The sequence below is a fragment of the Myxocyprinus asiaticus genome, chromosome 18, assembly GCF_019703515.2.
Source record: "Myxocyprinus asiaticus isolate MX2 ecotype Aquarium Trade chromosome 18, UBuf_Myxa_2, whole genome shotgun sequence".
NCBI lineage: Eukaryota > Metazoa > Chordata > Actinopteri > Cypriniformes > Catostomidae > Myxocyprinus > Myxocyprinus asiaticus.
Window position 1 is genome coordinate 29870274 of NC_059361.1, and position 19218 is coordinate 29889491.

Here is a 19218-nt window from a genome sequence, read left to right on the forward strand (position 1 = left end):
CACTGGATGACTGGACAATAGATGGATGCATACAATTCCTGATTCTTTTAAGTGTCACAAAACAGAAACTATCAGACACTCTTAATAATTAAGTGTATTTTTAACCTCAGCAAATTGTAGGGAGCTATTAACAACTGAGCAATTGAGCACAGCCTTTTACTGGAACTTGTAAAGCACTTTAATACCCAAATGCAAAGTTTATTGAAGTATATCAAATGACCATTTTAACTGCAATTGATGATAGAAATCTAAGTTATTCTTCTGTACCAGGGAGCTCAGTTTCAAAGGTCCCCCATATCACTCTCTGACGTCGTGTACGGCCCACGTTAAAGACCCAATAACACAGAGCGCCTCACAGCAAAGTCAAAATGATGAATTGCACAGATCCAGTCAAACAATTACTGTGCAATTTGGAGCACAGTTGCTCGCAAATTACCACTCCGCACCAGGAAGAATGCGAAGAGTAATGAGCAGAGACTCAAGAAAATAAAGTTTTCAAATATGAATGCCTCAGAGGAAACACACAGAAGAATCTATTAGCTCCTCAGAACTGCATTACCATCAGGATTGGGGACAGTTCAGACAGAACATCTTTCTTTCTTTCTGTCTTGCATTCTCACTTAGATTCATCCTTCCAACAGTGTACCCCTCTTTCCTAATGCCCTGAGATTGGTCTTGAATGGGGTCGGCAGATAGCACTTTGTCCCATATTGCGATGTGTTTTTTGATCATTAATGACAGTGTGACTTACTTCAGCAGGGGAGAGATGGGGCATTTTGTTTGCTGTTTTTGGTGATGTATGTAGGGTCACTGCAGGAGGTAGTGCTTTCCATTACCAGTTGTTTTGGAGTTTTTTGGAGAGAAGTAACACAGGGTGTCCGGGCTGGATATGACACAGACATTTAGCTCAGTATCACATTGACACATGCAGCAGGCATACACAGCATGGTCATTACCGAGCATCCATTGACAGGTGTGTGTGTGCTTGTGATTTATTGCCTTTTATCTCTTCTGATAAGTTATTTTCAGCTCTTTGTAGATGTGCTGCCTGCAAATTAATCCTCGTTTCTGTCTGTGTGCTGCATATGTATTTGAGGTTTCCATTTACAACTATGCAATATTTTTCTGTTATTTAAACTCTGTTGTACTATTCTGAATGGTGTTCAATTGTTTGTGATGTTTATCAGTAACAACAACAACAGCAAAAAGCTCCCAATGAGTTGTTGAAGGGTCAATGTTTTTTAGTTTTTTTAATGCCAGTCAATAATTTCCTTGAAATTCCCTTAATTGAAATGTTAATATCTAAAAACACTATAAATAACAGTAGTAAAACAGTACTACGTAAAAAGAAAGTAAATAAAAGATCATACAGTATCACAAAGCAATATTTTTAGAGGTATGGAGGTTGTAAATAATAACATTAACTATGATTATCTTTTTTCTCCTCTCCCTGCTTAATATGTAGAGACAATTAAAAGCAAGTCATTCATAGGTTGATTCACACCCAAATTGTAAAAAGTAAATCTTACATAAATTGTGGTGCTATGTTTGCTCATTCATAAAACTAACCTGACGTACAGTAGCAGCACTGGCTCAACCAATAGCATGTGTTTGAGGTGGGACTTCCTCTTTGGCAGACCAACTGAAGACTGGGGGTGTGTTTGGGGAACAGTCTTTATTTTTGCAATTCTGTTTGGTGATGCTAATGCCACAGAAATTACACATTTCACCTTTAAAAATCCAATTAGTGAGGAAGAGAATGGAAAAGTTGTGTATATGACCTGCAAATCAAAAGAAAAAGTTTGGATTATTCAGAAGTCACACATTATCCATTTGTTTATCCATCAAGTTGTTAATAGGCCTTTTATGCTAAAGTCTATTTTCTTTCTACAGTATTTATGTTGTTTCTTGTATTATTGCCCTTGTGTTTGATTGTCCTTAATATGTGGAAAGTGTCTTTTGGGTAAGCGCTTCAAATGTTAAATGATAATACCTATATGTGTCTATGTGTATGTGTGTGAGCATTTGCTTTGTGGGAATGTTTAGGGGTTTGTGCTGACTGTTTCCCTGACAGTCATGTATGTCTTATATTCAAACAGACATATGCCGTCGGCGACAAATCCACAGACCGATCCAACTTTCTGATCACCTAACAACTCAGAGCAAATCCCTGGGCCTGCTTCTAAAAACCATTTTAGGGCTGCGGTCAGCCAGCACTGGAGACATACTGTGCAGTCGCACGGCACATGTAGACTCTGTTGTGTCCCTCTCTTAAATCTCCCCCCTCTGATGCCCAGAAATGCAGCCTTCCTGGTTCTCATTGCCGTACATATGGCCTCCATCTGGCTGGGGCATCCAATGTGATAATATGGCCTGGAGTTGGCTGGCTCTATGAACACGTGTGATTTAAGCTATTACAGAAACACACTTCGAATTATTGTTTAATTGTCACTGCTACATGGTTAAACAGATTTTGGCTTAGGAGTTCTGATTGGTACATAAGGTGTAGGAAAGACCACCATTGCATAGTTATTGCACAAGTCTCTTGTGTTTCGCTGAAATACTGTACCATCTTGCACTGCAATCTTGCACAAGAAATGTTGGATATTATTTTACCCATGTGTGGGTTTAACCTAGCGTAGGGTTAGCACAGCAGTTAACTAGAACAAAGCTGCATGAGTGTAATACTATAAGTGTTGTGGGTGTAGGTTTACATGTGGTCTGTACCAAAACCTATTGAGCTGCCTGGCTGAATCACTTTTTTAGCTTTCACATAATATGCTATAGTGTTGTAGAAGCTACTTTGAAACTGTTGTTATCATTTAAAAAGTAGTTAGCTACACTACAATCTACAAACACAAAGTAATAATAAAAAAAAAAAAAAAAAGCTAATTACATTGAAGCTAGCTATCCAGGAGGCTATATCTTTTAAAAGATATAACTCCGATGATATCAAGTATTTTTTACAACCAGAACAGCATTTATCTGGCACAAAAACAAAGATCACAATTAGAGTGTCAGCATTAAACTAAAACATTTTACTTTAAAAAGACGTCAAATGAAGTGAAGGCATCTGCGTAGGGATTCAAATAAAACAATGAATCACTTTTTGAACCAGTTCGTTTATATTAACCATTGCAAAAATCGAGAGTTCATGGAAAAATCATTTTCTCAACGCTATACACGACAGGACAGTTTAGGAATGAGCATTCGCCCGCTGTAATGCTGCTTGCTTGCACAAATACATATCAAAACAGCGATGTAGCGTTTTGTCACGCTACACCCCTACTAGTTTGAAAGAGTAGTTTGTGGCCGGAAAAGCTACAATGTTTTGAAAACAACTAAACTACCGTCATGCTCAAGCTCGCTCTACTAAACATGTTAGAAGCATCGCAACACTGTTATGCTGCCGTTGTTCTGTGAGAAATTCAGGGAGTTGTTTTTCCACATTCATACTGGAAGACAGAAAGTCTGAATGTGCTTATATTGCGATCTGTGTGTACGCATCTACGCTCAAGTTAAGAGAATAGGCCGGGCTTTACTGGCATTTAAAATAGATTTAAATACACACTCTGAGCCCCAATGAGGTCAGTGGCGTATCCACACTCAGCACGCGTGCATGGAAAAGCTGGGAAAACTTCGTTCTGGCCCAGTGGCTCCTCCCCAGGGACTGCCCAAGCATACAATGCTGAGCTACCCAGCTAATGTTCTCCTGTCAGCCTGTCAAGGGACTTTCACTCGGCTGGTCCACTGTGAAGCATGAGATAAGTACTGTAATGCAATTCTGGCACCCATGAGGTAAAATGCACGCTCCTTGAGAATATAGACTTGCAGTATGAGTATAAATTTGGACATAATTTTAATGGCCATAATAAGTCTTAGCCTAATCTACAGTGGCATCACTGGCAAATACGGTACACCTGGCATGAATATGCGGCTTGATGGGAAAGGTTTTCACATCATGACTCTGTATTGTGATCATACATTTTTTACTAAACAGCATTATGCAAATGCATTTTCATGACTGTTTGGTAAAACTTTTTAAACCTGTGATTAAAGTGGCGGAGGCATTGTTTAAATTAACGGTTGTGGGCTATAGGAATGTTTTCCCGCACCATGATGCTTAGATTCTCCAGTAGATACATTTCTCACTTTCTTTTTTAATAATAAGATATCAGTCTAGAATCCTCCCTGAAATATTTACGTGGTTTGTATGTGCAAGGAATGGCAGCCGATGGAGTTTCTGGTGCCCCCCTAGAGTAAGATGGTGCCCCCGTAGGGTAAAAAGCGTATAGGGAGCAGGGCAGTACCAGTCAATAGTACCACACTGAAGATGAATAATGCCAAGAAATTTATTCAGATGGTCCCTTATCACATCCTTCACAGTTTTAGCAATAAATGCTTCTTTAATTATTATTAATAAAAAGTGTATATCCTTTCTTATATGCTGAGAACTTTCCTGACCCATGACTTATAAAAAATATAATTGTTTTTATTCTTCGATTATTTATCTTCTTTATCTTATTTATGTATAAATCTGTGTTGGTTTACATGTATTTAAATGTTTAATTATTTATTTTTTCACCTTCACCTGTAGGCTATTTTTTGTCTCTATGACTAAACTAAGTGAGTGTATTCATACATTGTTGGATCTGTGTAATTTGGTACATCTTATTGAACATTTATATTGAACCTTATGTTTTTGAATAAAAAAATCCACCGTTTTAGCACAATGTGTGGACTTTTCAGACGACTCCTTACCCACCGTATGAAAAATGTTCAACTTATGTCAATGTTAAATTAACGATCTGGAACAATTTCGCCGTGACAGCATCTGACCAGCTTACTGTAAAAATCGCGTCCTGTATTGATTCGATACGGGATACATCATTTCATATTTAAATATGGGACGATCCCGTATTTTACGGGACGGGTGGCAACCCTACCTGGAGGTCTAATACATTCACATGAGCAAAGTGTGGATGCAGAAGACTAAAGTTTTTTTGCCATGATGATGTAATGTTAACAAACCCTTAAACCCTAAAACAGCTGTAAATAATTATGATTTAAATAACTTTACAGCTCAAATAGTACATGATTTTTAACAGAAGAATTAATTTAAGTGCTTTTATAAAATTATAAGCTTCAATTTTCTGCTTTTAAACCCTCCAAAAATTGGCCCCATTCACTTCCACTGTAAGTGCCTCACTGTAACCTAATTTTTTGGTACGAGTCTAAATTATTTTCTGTGGTAATCAATATTATGCCACAAATACTGTTGATTGAGCTTAACTTGTATTGAACCCGGAATATTCTTAGTTTGGCGCTGTTTATTTTCAGAATAATCATACAGACTCAAAGGGGATAAGTGTTTAGAAAAAGCTAGGCATTTTAAAGTTGAGTGAATTTGTCTGTGTGTGTGTGTGTGTGTGTGTTTGTGTGTGTGTTTCTCTGTGTGTGAAGTCTTTATAGCCCAATGTAATTTGAAAAGTTTACCCTGGCCGATGTTTGAGGAAGTAGGGCTGAAAGAAAGCCAGTGAGATGCCAGTCTTACCACCCGTTGCTTTAAGTGTTTCAGGCTGGCTGTGCCTGAGCCTGGCACACTCATCTGTCACGAAAACCTGCTGAGAGTTTTAATAAGCAAGAGGTTGTATGGAATGAGGGGGAATTCTGCTCCACTCTAGGAACTTTTACACCTGTCAGTCATTCCTTATTTAGGTGGAAAATGGATGGAAAGTTATTACAGATCTTATTGTGAACTTTCATGAACACCAGATTTGCTGATAAAACATGAATTTGGCTTCGCTAAAGTGTAAATCTATAAATAGTTGTTCAGTGTTTTTCTTCCTGTTGCTCATTAGATTCAACACGTCCACTGTTGATCTGCAAGAATTTTGTGCTGAATTTAACAGGTTGGCTCAGAAAATTAATTTTGATTAATTGAATATAACCTTATTAATTAAGTGCCAAAAAGTACATAAACATTGATAAAACACATTTTCTGATTATGGGACTAGTATTCCCATATGTTTTATTGTGCCAACATCTCTTTATTATATTAACATTGTTTTAATCAGTTCTACTGCAGAAGTAGGATACTTGGCCCTGGACATTGAGTAGTGAGGTGTGGTCTTGCATTAATAAACACCTTTACATCCTCCCTTGCTGCAGGCAAGTAACCATCACTCCACCCCTGCCTTGTTTCCATGGCAACCTAGTTTTAAAAAAATCAGGATGCTCTTTATTTTTTCCCCCTCCTTGAAGCAAAACTCATTTACTAGATAGACCACATGATCTACATCATAGCAATTATGTAAGGGTGCATTTTTAATAGCATCCCATAGACTTGCTATTATGATGATTTTGTCAAGCAATGTATTTACATTATGGTAACGTACACTGCCATCACACTACTGTCTCCCTGGGCAAACTGATTTAGGATTTACATCTTTTTCATTCTCAGGCAGCTCCTAAAATTACATTTGCTTCACAAGTAAATGAGATTGGTCAAATGGAAGCCCTCCTGTCACTGAATAGCAAAATAGAGTAATTTGTTTCTGCCACATCATAATTTAACACTCCGTCAGCTACAGAAGTGCTTGGTAACAATGGAAGTGATGGCAACACATAGATGAGAGCGAATCCAATTTTCATGGAGTCCACCCATCCTGTTAAAAACAATAACTGTGATTTAAACACTGACAGTCTCACCTCAGTGATTCGACTGTTAGCATGGCTGAAAAAGCTTTGTGATGGTGCTGTAAAGCTGAACATGGTGCAAGTGAACCTTTAATCTAACGCTTTCTGATGTTAGTATCACTTTGTGATGCTGAGTCTGTTATATCAGTATGTTGTACAATCTTTAGACATGTCATCATTGAAACCTTATTATTAAAATACACTCACAGAGCACTTTATTAGGTACACCTGTACACCTACTTATTTATGTGATTATCTAATCAGCCAATCATGTGGCAGCAGTGTAGTGCATAAAATCAATCAGTTAATGTTCACATCAACCATCAGAATGGGGAAAAAATGTGATCTCAGTGACCCGTGGAATGATTGTTGGTGCCAAACGGGCTGGTTTAGTATTTCTTTAACTACAGATCTCCTGGGATTTTCACGCACAACAGTCTCTAGAGTTTACTCAGAATGGTGCCAAAAACAAAAAACATCCAAGGAGTGGCAGTTCTGTGAATGGAAACACCTTGTTGATGAGGGAGGTCAATGGAGAATGGCCAGATTGATTTGAGCTGACAGAAAGGCTACGGTCACTCAGATAACCAATCTGTACTCTATTTGTAATGAGCAGAATAGCATCTCAGAATGCACAACACGTCGAACCTTGAGGTGGATGGGCTACAACAGCAGAAGTAAATGTCGGGCAATTTATTAGAACCATAGTGTTCCTAATAAAGTGCTCAGTGAGTGTATATGTTTAGACTTTATTTCCCTATCACAAACGAAGTGTGGCAGTTCTTAACAGTAATTGCTGGTTGTCCAGAAAGGTAATACTCCTACTCCCTTACTCCTTGTGAAAGCAGACAAAGCAAACAGCCTGCCAAGTCTCTCACCTGTTACCACCTAGGCCAGAGCCTTGTGGGACACGTTTATTCTTAAAGAGTATGTGTTAAATGAGCATTCCAATCAGCCTGAGCCTGACACAGTAACTCTGGCACAACCAGTGGCAGTACTTTGGGGTGAATCGATTTGTTTATCCATCCAATGGAAGACAGGGGGAGTATTTGTGAAATCTATTTGATTGTTACTGTTATTATATTATTTTTGCAATTTCGTTTGGTGATGCTAGTGGTACAGTAATTACACACTTCAGCTTTAAATGACCCTGGAGGTTGAAATGTTTCTGTCTCCAGCCACTCACTGTAAAATATTAAAAGTTTAGTCAACTTAAAAAAGCAAAGTAACCAGCTGCAAAGCATTTTTGAGTTTACTCAACTTCAGGCAAATTAGTTGCACCAATTTAACAATTCAAGTTGGATTATAAATTCCATGAACTCAATACAATAAATTCAACAAACTCAAACATATCAGTGATTATTTAAGTTCAATAAACTTGCATTTTTAAGTACAGCTGTCCATAATTTTCAGTATTCTTGAAAATAATATAAAAATATGTTCTTTATAAAGCAGATCTACATAAGATCATGTGTCAGCCCCACCAAGATACCAAAGAGTTGGTCCAACTTAAAAGGTGGTGTAAGTAACAAGTACTTCAAACTTTCTGAAGTTAAGTCAACATAATAGCTAAAGAAACTTAATCAAAGCGAACACTAATCACTTTGATGGTGACTTTAAACAAGCACAACTTTTACAGAAAAACATCATAAAAACACATACAGCTTAAACATCTATTAATTAAAAACATAGTATTTACAAATTATATACATGTCCTCATAAGTTGGCACACTTTGTCCAAGCACACTTAAATAAATTAAAGTGCAAGAGATTGTGGGTATTGCCTTCAGCCACAATGCTTTTCCAGTGGTCATGCTTAGTAGATGCAACGATATGAAGCTCATAGTGCTTAGCCTTACAAGGTTCCCACAGATTTTGACCCATTGATTTTCAAGACCTTTCCATGACTTTAACAAATGTTTATAACTACTGGATAACATCCTTAAACACTGTAGTCAAAATCACAGTTTATAAATTCCCTGATATTATTTTGTCACAAATGGCCTTCTTTGGACTAAGCAACAGTGATCAAACTGAGCATGCATAAAAGCCTGTAAGTTGTACCTTCAACACCAAACTTGACATTGTATGTGCTCACTGTTTAAAAACTTAAGACTTAAATGGCATAAAAGTTGACTATTGATTTTTTAGTTATCTGAACTTTTTCTTCAAAAGATAGTTCAATCAACTTGTAAAATTGAGTTTATCTGACAAAATTGAAGTTGGATGTTTTTTGCTGTTGTAAAAGTTCATGTAGCTCTACTGAAAGAGCATGGTGCTAGGAATGACAAGGTCATGGATTTGAGTCCCATGAACACATTTGCATCTCCAAGACATTTTCCTTAGAATCTCCTAGCTGTACATGAATGAATTTCTCTCTCTCTCTCTCTCTGTTTGTTTCTGTTGTCCAGGAATCCTAAATTTGCCAGACAGTTTGAGCCTGCACAGGAACCAGCAGTGCTCAGGTAAAGCTGGAGACGCCTACAGTCAGTCCGAGCAGCGTACTATTGAGCAGTCTCTGCTGGCTACACGTGTAGGAAGTATCGCTGAGCTCAGTGAGTATCCGGACTGCACCAAACACTTGTTCTGTACCAGTCATACCTTGCTCAGAACAACACAAATTAATATACACTGCCTGGCCAAAAAAAAAGTTGCATACTCTAATATTTAGTTGGACTGCCTTTAGCTTTGATTATGGCACACATTTGTCGTGGCATTGTTTTGACAAACTTATGTAACATTTATTTCCATCCAGAGTTGCATTAATTTTTGTTTTGAAAAACTTGTATTGATGACGGGAGAGTCAAACTATTCCGTAAAGTCTTCTCCAGCACATCCCAAAGACTTTCAGTGGGGTTAAGGTCAGGACTCTGTGATGGCCAATTCATGTGTGAAAATGATTCCTCATGCTCCCTGAACCACTCTTTCACAATTTGAGCCAATTGAACCTTTGCATTGTCATCCTGGAATATGCCTGTGCTGTCAGGGAAGAAAAAATCCATTGATGGGATAACCTGGTCATTCAGTACATTCAGGTAGTCAGCTGACTTCATTTTATTGCTGCATAACATTGCTGAGCCTAGACCTGACCAACTGAAGCAACCCCAGATCATAATACTGCATCCAGAGGCTTGTACAGTGGGCACTATGCATGACAGGTGCATCGCTTCATGTGCTTCCCTTTTTACCCTGACGCGCCCATTGCTTTGGAATAGGATACATCTGGACTCATCAGACCACATGACCTTTTTCCATTGCTCCACAGTCACAGTCACAATCTTTATGCTCCTTAGCAAAGTCGTTTTTTCTGATTAGCTTCACTAACAAGTGGCTTTCTTGCAGCCACACAGCTGTTTAGTCCCAATCCCGTAAGTTCTCATCGCATTGTGCGTTTAGAAATGCTCTTAATTTCACTATTGAACATAACTGTGAGTTCTACTGTCGATTTCTTATGATGTGACTTCACCAAGCGTTTTAGTGATCTCCGATCATGATCATTCAAGATTTTTTTCCAACCACATTTCTTCCACAAAGCTGACTGTTCACCACTATCCTTCCAGGTTTAAATAATGCGTTGGACAGTTCTTAACCCTATTCCAGTGATTTCAGCAATCTACTTAAGTTGTTTTCTAATTTGCCCCTTCTGAAACACAGTAACATCTTTTCCACGACCACGGGATACGTCTTCCGACATGATTGTTTAAGAAATGAGAAGCTACATACTGCATCAGTTAGAGTAAAAAAAATAGTTGCCAGCTGAAACATATGAATCACTGCTATAATGATCCAATCATAGGCTCTTAAGTATCTTCTTATTTAAATCCAAATGGCAACTTTTTTTTTTGGCCAGGCAGTGTATTAATTAATATGTGTTTGTATCAACTGATATGTAGTAGGCCTGTTTTAAGAGTTTTACTGATCTGGCACAAATCACAGTTCTCGGAAGCAGCCACACAGTGTTAGAGAGAGATACATTTTCATGTATATTTACTTTCTCGTTTGAAGTAGGTATTAGCCCCTTTGGGGAATCCATATACTCAGGATACAGGTCACTCTCGCTCTCACTGTCTCTCATCTCAAAGAGGCTCTTACCTCTCAACATCTCCTATGGCAATATTAATTTTAAAGTCACATAAGTAACCTCGTACAAGTACCATTCATTGTATTTGATTTTCAAATTAATTTAATGCACAAGACATAATTTTTGCTAAATGAAATTACATGGTTCATTACACATATCGAGGCAGTTCTGAGGTGAAATGTACACTGTGTGGCGCTTAAAGCGAGTTAAATGTTCTCCCAGACAGATGAGGTTTTTAAAGTTAATGCTCTATTGAGTTTCAACAAAACCTACCTCCCTACCCTAAACCTTAAACCCAAACCTGACTTAACCGATAAGTGTCATAAATGCATATGTGAGATGAAGAATGCAATTGTCTCACGTAAGTGCAAAGAACCAGGTAATGAGTGCTCTATCAGTTGAGCTACTGTGCAACAAGCTTGTAAATGCAGTTGGTTACATAATGCCAACATTAAAATATTATAAGTCATGTGCTATAGTAAAAGTGTTTTGATGTCATAAGATAGCATTGTGTGAGGAACAGAGCAAAAATAAAATGTTTATGACCTGATAATCTGCTGTTTTACTCGTGATTTGTGTGAAAGTGAATAAAAGTCGTTGTTGTAGTGCCTCTAGTGTTTATTCCACCAGGAAACTGCCGCAATACATACAATGAGCCATGAAAAAATCGTTTTGCAAAAATGAAGGTATAGTAACATGATTCTGTTAGACTAGGTTGGAAGTATCTAATTTTAAAAAGGGTGTTAAAATCAGATTGCTACTAGTCAGTTGTTCAATAGAGCACTTAGTAAAACAGTATGCAATTTATCCTGTTTGGACTTCAACCTGGTTATCTTAAAAAGAAAAGAAAACAACAATTAAACATTATGGTATGTAATGTATTTCAAATATAATTAGATGTAAAAACTGCTTACTTAGGAGATTGATCTTGTCATGTAATTCAATATATTTTACAGCAGAAATCTTGTTCTATTCTTGAGGACATTGATTTTTAGTCCAATACAATATGTCCACAGCATTGGCACAGTAAAGACCTTTAAATAGAAATCTTTAGAAATGTAGTCACAATATCTTAAACTCTGTAGGAACAAACTCAAAGATTTACATCAAACACAAATAAGCATGGACAAGTTTAATATCACAAAAAGGAAACTGCAAAGTTCCCATGGTTAGTCAGCAGAAGTAGATATACACAAAATGCTGCTGTCTGTTCCTTTAAAAATGCCACTGCTCTTATTTCAAATTTTCAGTAGTTCTTTTTTATAGACACAGTATCCATGGAGATATCCATAAAATGCTTCCTCTATTTCCAGCTCTTCTATCTCTGTCTCTGTCTTTCTTTCTCATGCTCTCTCTCTCTCTCTCTCTCTCTCTCTCTCTCTCTCTCTTTGTGGTGGATGTCCCCAATGTACCTGTAGGGTAGGTTGAGGGCAGTTTGAACTCTGGGTAAGGACAGCGGTCCTCCCTGCTTTACACATTCAGCATACTTCCTCCAGCAAGGGCAGAAACTGCAACTGTCACAAAGAGACTCTTTCTACATTCGGATAGTCACAACAGAGCACTCTAATACAAAGGGCAGAGTTTACTTTAAGAGAAGGCTGAACTTGCAAAATGTAGATCTAATTATATGTGCTCTTTGTTTCAGTGATATAAATGAGTTTTGTGTGTGTGTTACTCATTTTTATAGGTCTTCCCTGTCCAGAAGCATTTAAAATAGAATACAATTGTACTCTGTGTTGTGATAAAAGTCCCCATCAGAAAGAAAAGCAATTGATTCCTTACCCTTTTTTGTCCTTTATAGACTTTTTTTTATTTTTATGTTGAAGTGCAAACTAGGTTGAAGTGCAGTTGTGTTTCTTTACAACTCGCTGGGCTTTTGCAATATATCTGATTAGATATAGGGTTGGGGTTGTCGTGAAGTTTAAAGGGATAGTTCATCCAGAAATTACAATTCTGTTGTCACCACGTTTACATGCACATAAGAAAACAGTTAATTCCAGGGTTTTTGCAGTATGCAGCATTCTGAAACATCATGCAAACAAGAAAGGCGATTTCCTTATGCTGTTTAAGGGCCTATTTACACTTGGCCACTTCATGCATTTGTACTGATCAGATTGCTATTCGATTGAAAAAGTTCATTCCATTTACACTTGGCCACATCAATGTGTCTCCGCCAAATGGATATAAATCTGATCTTCAATTCCCGTGCTGTATACGCTAATAAAACAGAGTTCACTTCCGTGATTATACTAAATCCGGGCAGTGAATTCAGCGCAAGTGTATCTCTGTAGGGGCGTGCTGTGTGTTTTTCCCCTCTTGGCTTCTCGTAGGTAAGACTGATGTCAGTGGCACTCATGTCAGTGTTTAGTTTCGGTTTCATCAGCGATCTGATTTCTAAAAAGTTCTCTCTCTCTTACAACATGCAATCATCTCTTTCTTTGTTATTATTTACTGTGCAACGTAAGCCCTATGCAAATATTCGGTGACAGCTGATATGTTTAGAATTTTTCCTATGCTGACGTGGTACTGTATGGGCTGGGTAAAGTTTACATACTGTATGTGACTTGAACAGCCAGATGCATTTAGACTTGACCAGTCTAGTCTGGAATACGTCTCAAACCACCAGCTGAAGTGGTTTGAGCGATCAGATTGCAGTCAGTCTCGAATGCATTTTGGAGGGGATTTACACCTGGTCTTTTCATGATCGGATAGCTATTTGATCAGTGAAAACGCATGAAGTGGCCAAGTGTAAACAGGCATTAAGTGATTAAGAGAAAGCGGTTTAACACACCCAGGTTCTTCCAGAGAACGTGGCTTAATGTAGCCATGTAAAATACATTAGCGCGTTTTTACAGGAGTGCTCATGTGTGAACAGACCGGATAACAAATGTCATAGGATGGTCAAAGTCAACAAAATGGAAAAATAATTCTCGGAGTACAGTGGGAAATGCACAAACTATATTCATTTATACACACCAATGTAAAATATCAGCTGTCCCTCATATGGGCTTATACACTGGGGGAATCCCAGAGTTTTACGTAAGTGGGAAACCCCACTATTGCAGTGCAGCTCTGCTGCAGGTCACAATAGAAAGTTAAAGAAACAAACACAGCAACAACTCTGGAAGTAAAGTGAATCAATGGGGAATAAAATAGTGAAGTCTTCCTCGGATACTATGTTTGTTATTTACACAAGCAGCGCGGGAAAATTGCGTTGCTGTGGAGAAAGCTGCTTACTGACCAACTTGCATGTATACGGCAGTAAAGAGTACACAGCTTATACAGTGCATGTGAACCAGAACACTACTTTCTAGCAATAAGCTGCTCTCTGTTGTCCATGAAAACGTAGTCTCATCCTCATGTCATCCCAAACCTGTATGACATTCTTTCTTCCATGGAACACAAAAGGAGAGGTTTACAGAATGTCTGAGCTGCTCTCTGCCATACAATTTAAGTGAATGGGGACCAGGGATTATCAACCTAAAAATAGCACCATAAAGGCATCATGAAAGTAATCATTATGACTTTTACACTATATTCACGGAATTTTCAATTTCAACAAAAAATCTGTATCTTATTAGAAGTCATTCAGACGTTGATTTCAAAGTCACTGTACATCTGAAGGATATATGACCATCATAAGCTTATCACATTCATCTTATACCCGTACTGTATATCCAGAGGGATATATAGACCATACTGTAATTGTACGTTAATAATTACACTCTGAAAATCCCATAACATCAGTGCAGGAAAATAGATTAGATCTTTTTATTATAAAGGCTCTCATGAGCCAGTTAACTACAAGCAGAAGATATTTCTTCCTGCAGAGCACCAGAGGTTCAAGAGGTCAGTGCATAAGGAGCACGTTTTGTTATATTCGTGTCTCTTGAGATTAAACCATGTCATTGGATTAGCTGATCTTCTCAATTATTCCCTCTCAGGACTTTCCTGCAAGAATACTGTACATTTTCCCTCTCTAGGCATTTTTAGTTGAAATTCAAGAGAGTTTAGTATAACAGATAGATAATAACTATAGCTTGATGTATAAAAAAGATAAACGGCAGTTATTTAAAGTTTAGTTGTATATTTATGTAAAATATTCTCTCACTAATAACTACAGGACAAAAAAACTCTAGAGGAGCTAATAACTGTTTCACTTTATGGGCTTTCTCCTGCATTCTAAATGAGTTCATATAATGGTTTGTTTGATCTAAATAAGACTAATTCTCTGCTTTCACTCTTTATGTGTGTGTGTGTGCAGAAATGTTACCTTGGGCTATAGCACTTATTTAGTCATTAATGGTTAATTAGGAATTGTACATTTGTTGCTAGTCATTTTCGCATTAGTCTCCACCGATTCTAAAAGCAGCCCTAAGGGGAATGCCTCTTATGCAAAGTAAAAAGGTCTTTAAACATCTTCCATTTGGCTCTCTCTGAGAACGAGACCTGCACCACAGTCAGGAGTTTGTTTGTTTTTTCTCAGGTTGGCAGGACACCAATCAGAGCCCTTCAGGGCTGGATTGCCATCAGTGAGTGTTTCCATGCTGCCTATAACATTTTTCTCCTGTTTTCCTAAAAGTCCTTGTTTCCTCTCATAGTTCTGCTAATGCATCTTTTCCCTCCTGCTTCATAAAATGCTCGTTAGACTTGCTTCTTGCTTTGCGGCACTGTAGGTGCCCAATGACTGGTTCTTAATTGTTTATCTACACTTTTCTCACAAGACTTCATGGTGTGTTTTTTGTAGTAGGCCAAGGACTTCTTGTACAGTAGTCATGAGGGCTGATGGGATGTAAGTTTTTGGGAGGTCTGTAAAGCCAGCTACATTACATTCAAAAAAAGTATTTGCATGGTTAATTTTAACAGAACGATATGATAAAAATAGTGAATGTTTAAATCTCACAATAACATGTCCAGGTCATATTACAACCCAAAATAAAACTAGGTGTAACTAGGTGAAAATAGCACCTGCCACACAGTGCGGCAGTAGAAACACAGATATTAGAGGCAAACTGCGCCCCCATAGCTGCAGTGGCGTAGGGTGTAATGATGGTGAGGATGTGTTTTTGTGTGCGCACAACCCAAGTTCGATTCCACCTTTTGTCCCACTTTTTCCCAGCCTGTTTCCTGTCTTCACTCTATATATTTTCCTCAATATTACTTATAATAAATACAAATTAATATAAAGGTTGATTTCGTCACAGTGATTTGGTTACATTGAAGGTCAGGAGTTGAGAGAAAGGTTTGATCTGGGTTTTATTATAGTAATAATGTAGTAACCATGTTTTTTGGTAGAAGTCATAGTTTTAATGCAATTAACCATGGTGTTACTACAGTAATATGGTGTTAATGTAGTTACTATGTTAAATTTTTTGGTTACTATGACTTTACTACAAAATACCATGGTGATGCTATGGTTACTGTAGTAAAACCATGCTTAATATTTATATGGGAAGGTAAGGGTTAGGGTTTGTGTTGGTGTAGGGTGTCTGTGGGACTCTAAATAAACACAATAAACACTCTGCAGTGATGCTCCTGTACTGTATGTTAGTATTTAATTAGGGGTGCAAGTAGTATCTAACACTATTTTTACTTAGAGCAAAAAATATGCATTTGTTGTTATTTACACTTAGGGCAAATAGCCTCTGCCAAAGATACAAAAATAAAAAAATGAAAAAAAAGATATATTTCATAAAGAACAAGAAGGAGAAACAACTTATATAGACATATTAAACTGAATAATAAAGAGAATAAAGAAAAAAGAAAATACATTAAAATTAATGCACAAAGCAAAAGAATGGGGAAATACGCTGTATATTGAGATAAAAGTACCCAAAAAAGTAAGAGGGGCTGAAGTAGTTAAGTATAAAAACATGATCTGTAAGGTGTGTGAGGTATTAAATGTCCATGATGTGAGTGAGGTGGGGGGGGGGCGGGGGTGATTTTTCCCTCCAGCCTTAAAGGAGCTCTCCTCCTGAAGTCCATCATTGTTTCTTTGGTTTTGTCTATGTTAAGAACAAGGTCGTTGTCCTCTCCATAGACAATGATTTTGTTCACCAGTTCTATCAGGAAGACTCACAGACTTAAGTTAAATTGAAATGACATTTATTTGATGAAATAATAGTGAACACAGACTTGTAATGTCTCTTTTGGCGCAAGCCCTGTCTGATGGTCCGATGAGATTGCCACTCGAACCGTCAGATCCTGCAGGAGATAGGAGGCAGGGGGCGAGGAGCCTACCCCAAAAAAGAGAACCCAGATACTACCCCCAAAAGAGAACAGTTCCAGGTGGGTTACGAACCAGGTCTTCATGGCCGGAGTTTCAGTCTGGAGAACAGAAAAGGAGATGTGAGAGCTTGAATAAACAATAGTGCATGAATTTTTATATCCCTGGCATGGTCGTGCGATACCTTAGCAATAAGGTTGCTTGCATTTGCTGATGACCCTTATGAGAAGGGGGGCATGGTTTGTGTGATTACTATTGCTTGAATAAACAATAGTACATTGTTGTGAGTGTAGGGGGTGGGGGGTTCATGGCCGAGCGATGAGGGATGGCTGGGGGAGAATGATCGCACTCAGCCAGGAGAGGGAAAAGGTGGAGTCAGAGCCACAGTTCGAGAGAGAGACGCACAAAGCTGTCTGTGTGTGTGTCTTTATGTTGAACGTGTCTGCTGAAAAGCAGCACGTGTATTGAATGTGATGCTGAAAAGCAAGCTTTTGTTACACACTGAAAAGTGTTCATTAAATGTCTGACGTGGATTGTTCACCCAGTTACCGCCGCCTCCTTGCCCATCGTGTGAATCTGTTACATTGGTCTGTTACACTGGTGCCGAAACCTGGGAATTTGGAGGAAGATGCGCCATCAAGGAGTCCTCACCACTGACTGAGGAACGCAACACTGAGGGAGTGCTCGATCCGGTGGCGCTGGAGCACTGCGTTAACCAGCAACCGAAAGGGACGGCTGAAGGGTCCATTGCCATCGCCCGCCGTCGCAGGCAGAAGCAGAACTGTGGGCATAGGACCGTATCATCTGGTGGTGTATATGGGGACCGGCAATTTTTTTCCCTTCTCTCTCTCTCTCCTCTCTCTCTCTCTCTCTTTCTCTCTCTTTCTCTCTCTCTTCTCTCTCTCCCCCCTCGGTTCCCACTTCATCCTTTCCACATTAAGAACCTGGTTTGTTACATGCATGAAATAGTGTGATACCTTGCGATAGGATAAGCCTTGCTTGCGTTTGCTGATGACCCTTATGAGAAAGGGGGCATGGTTTGTGTGATTACTATTGCTTGAATAGACAATATTTGCATGAATTGTGATATCCCTGGCATGGTTGTTTGATATCTTATCAATAGAATAAGCTGTGCTTGCGTTTGCTGATGACCCTTATTAGACAAGAGGGCATGGTTCATGTGATATCCTTGATTGAGGATAGCCATGCTTGCATATGAACATTAATTGTGTGATATCTGTCAGAGGATGGACAACGTTTTGTTTGAGCCTTATGATGGGGCGACATTGTTGTGTGATCCCTTTTCTGAAGATAATTAACATATGGTATGAGCCCTCCAACAATGGCAGTTATTGCCGAAGATTGATGACGTATGATTATGAGCCCTCCAACGAGGGTGACCGTTGCTTGTGTGATATCTTTGCTAGAGGATGAACAACATGCTTAAAGCCGTATGATATGGGCGCCGTTGTTGTGCAATACCCTTTGTTGAAAGATAAACAATGTTTGATTATGAGCCCTCTGATGAGGGCGGACGTTGTATGTTGAATATCTTAACAGCGTTTGCGCATGTGCCTTTCAATAGGGCGAGCTAGGCTGTACAGTACTTATGTATAGTACTTATATTTTCGTAGATTTGATGAATTTAAACGGGTGCACTGACGTAGCAACGAAAACGTATTTATGTAGCTCGAAATTTGACCACAGGGGGGTGAAGAAAGTATCACTGCAAACTGGAATATGCCGTTTTTCATGTGTCCAGACAAAAACATAGGCCCAGCTTCAGAAGTTAAGCACCGACACAGATAAAACTGACAACTGACAGTGCTTGCAAATCACCAACCCGTTTTACTGAGGCCAAAGTCAGCAGGAATGCGGTCTTAAAGGAAAGCACATACAATTCAACATACTCCAGAGGCTCAAAGGGAGGCACCGCGAGCACTTTTAGGACCAAAGTTAGGTCCCAAGTTGGGACTGTAGCTGGGCGAGGGGGATTTGGCTGCCCCGCCCCCTTAAGGAATTATGATTTATTAGGAATTATGGAATCATGTTTGCCTATAGAGGTGCCAGCTTCAGGTGCGTGATACGCAGATATAGTCACCACATAAACTTTGAGCATTGATGGAGTGAGCCCTGCATCCATTCGCTCTTAAAGAAATGTATGAATTTCAGGTATGGGGCAGTTCACTAGGTCTTTGCTGTGTGAAAAGCA

At 38.7% G+C, this 19218-nt stretch overlaps 1 protein-coding gene across 1 annotated transcript in view; it reads left to right on the forward strand.

The window, feature by feature from the left end:
* LOC127455888 (ankyrin repeat and BTB/POZ domain-containing protein 3-B) overlaps window positions 1-19218 on the forward strand; it is a 76974-nt gene that overhangs the window by 34299 nt on the left and 23457 nt on the right. Inside the window, exon 2 of the mRNA XM_051724053.1 lies at window positions 9111-9254. Within this exon, the coding sequence (XP_051580013.1) occupies window positions 9111-9254 (144 nt within the window). The remainder of the gene's footprint in view (window positions 1-9110; window positions 9255-19218) is intronic.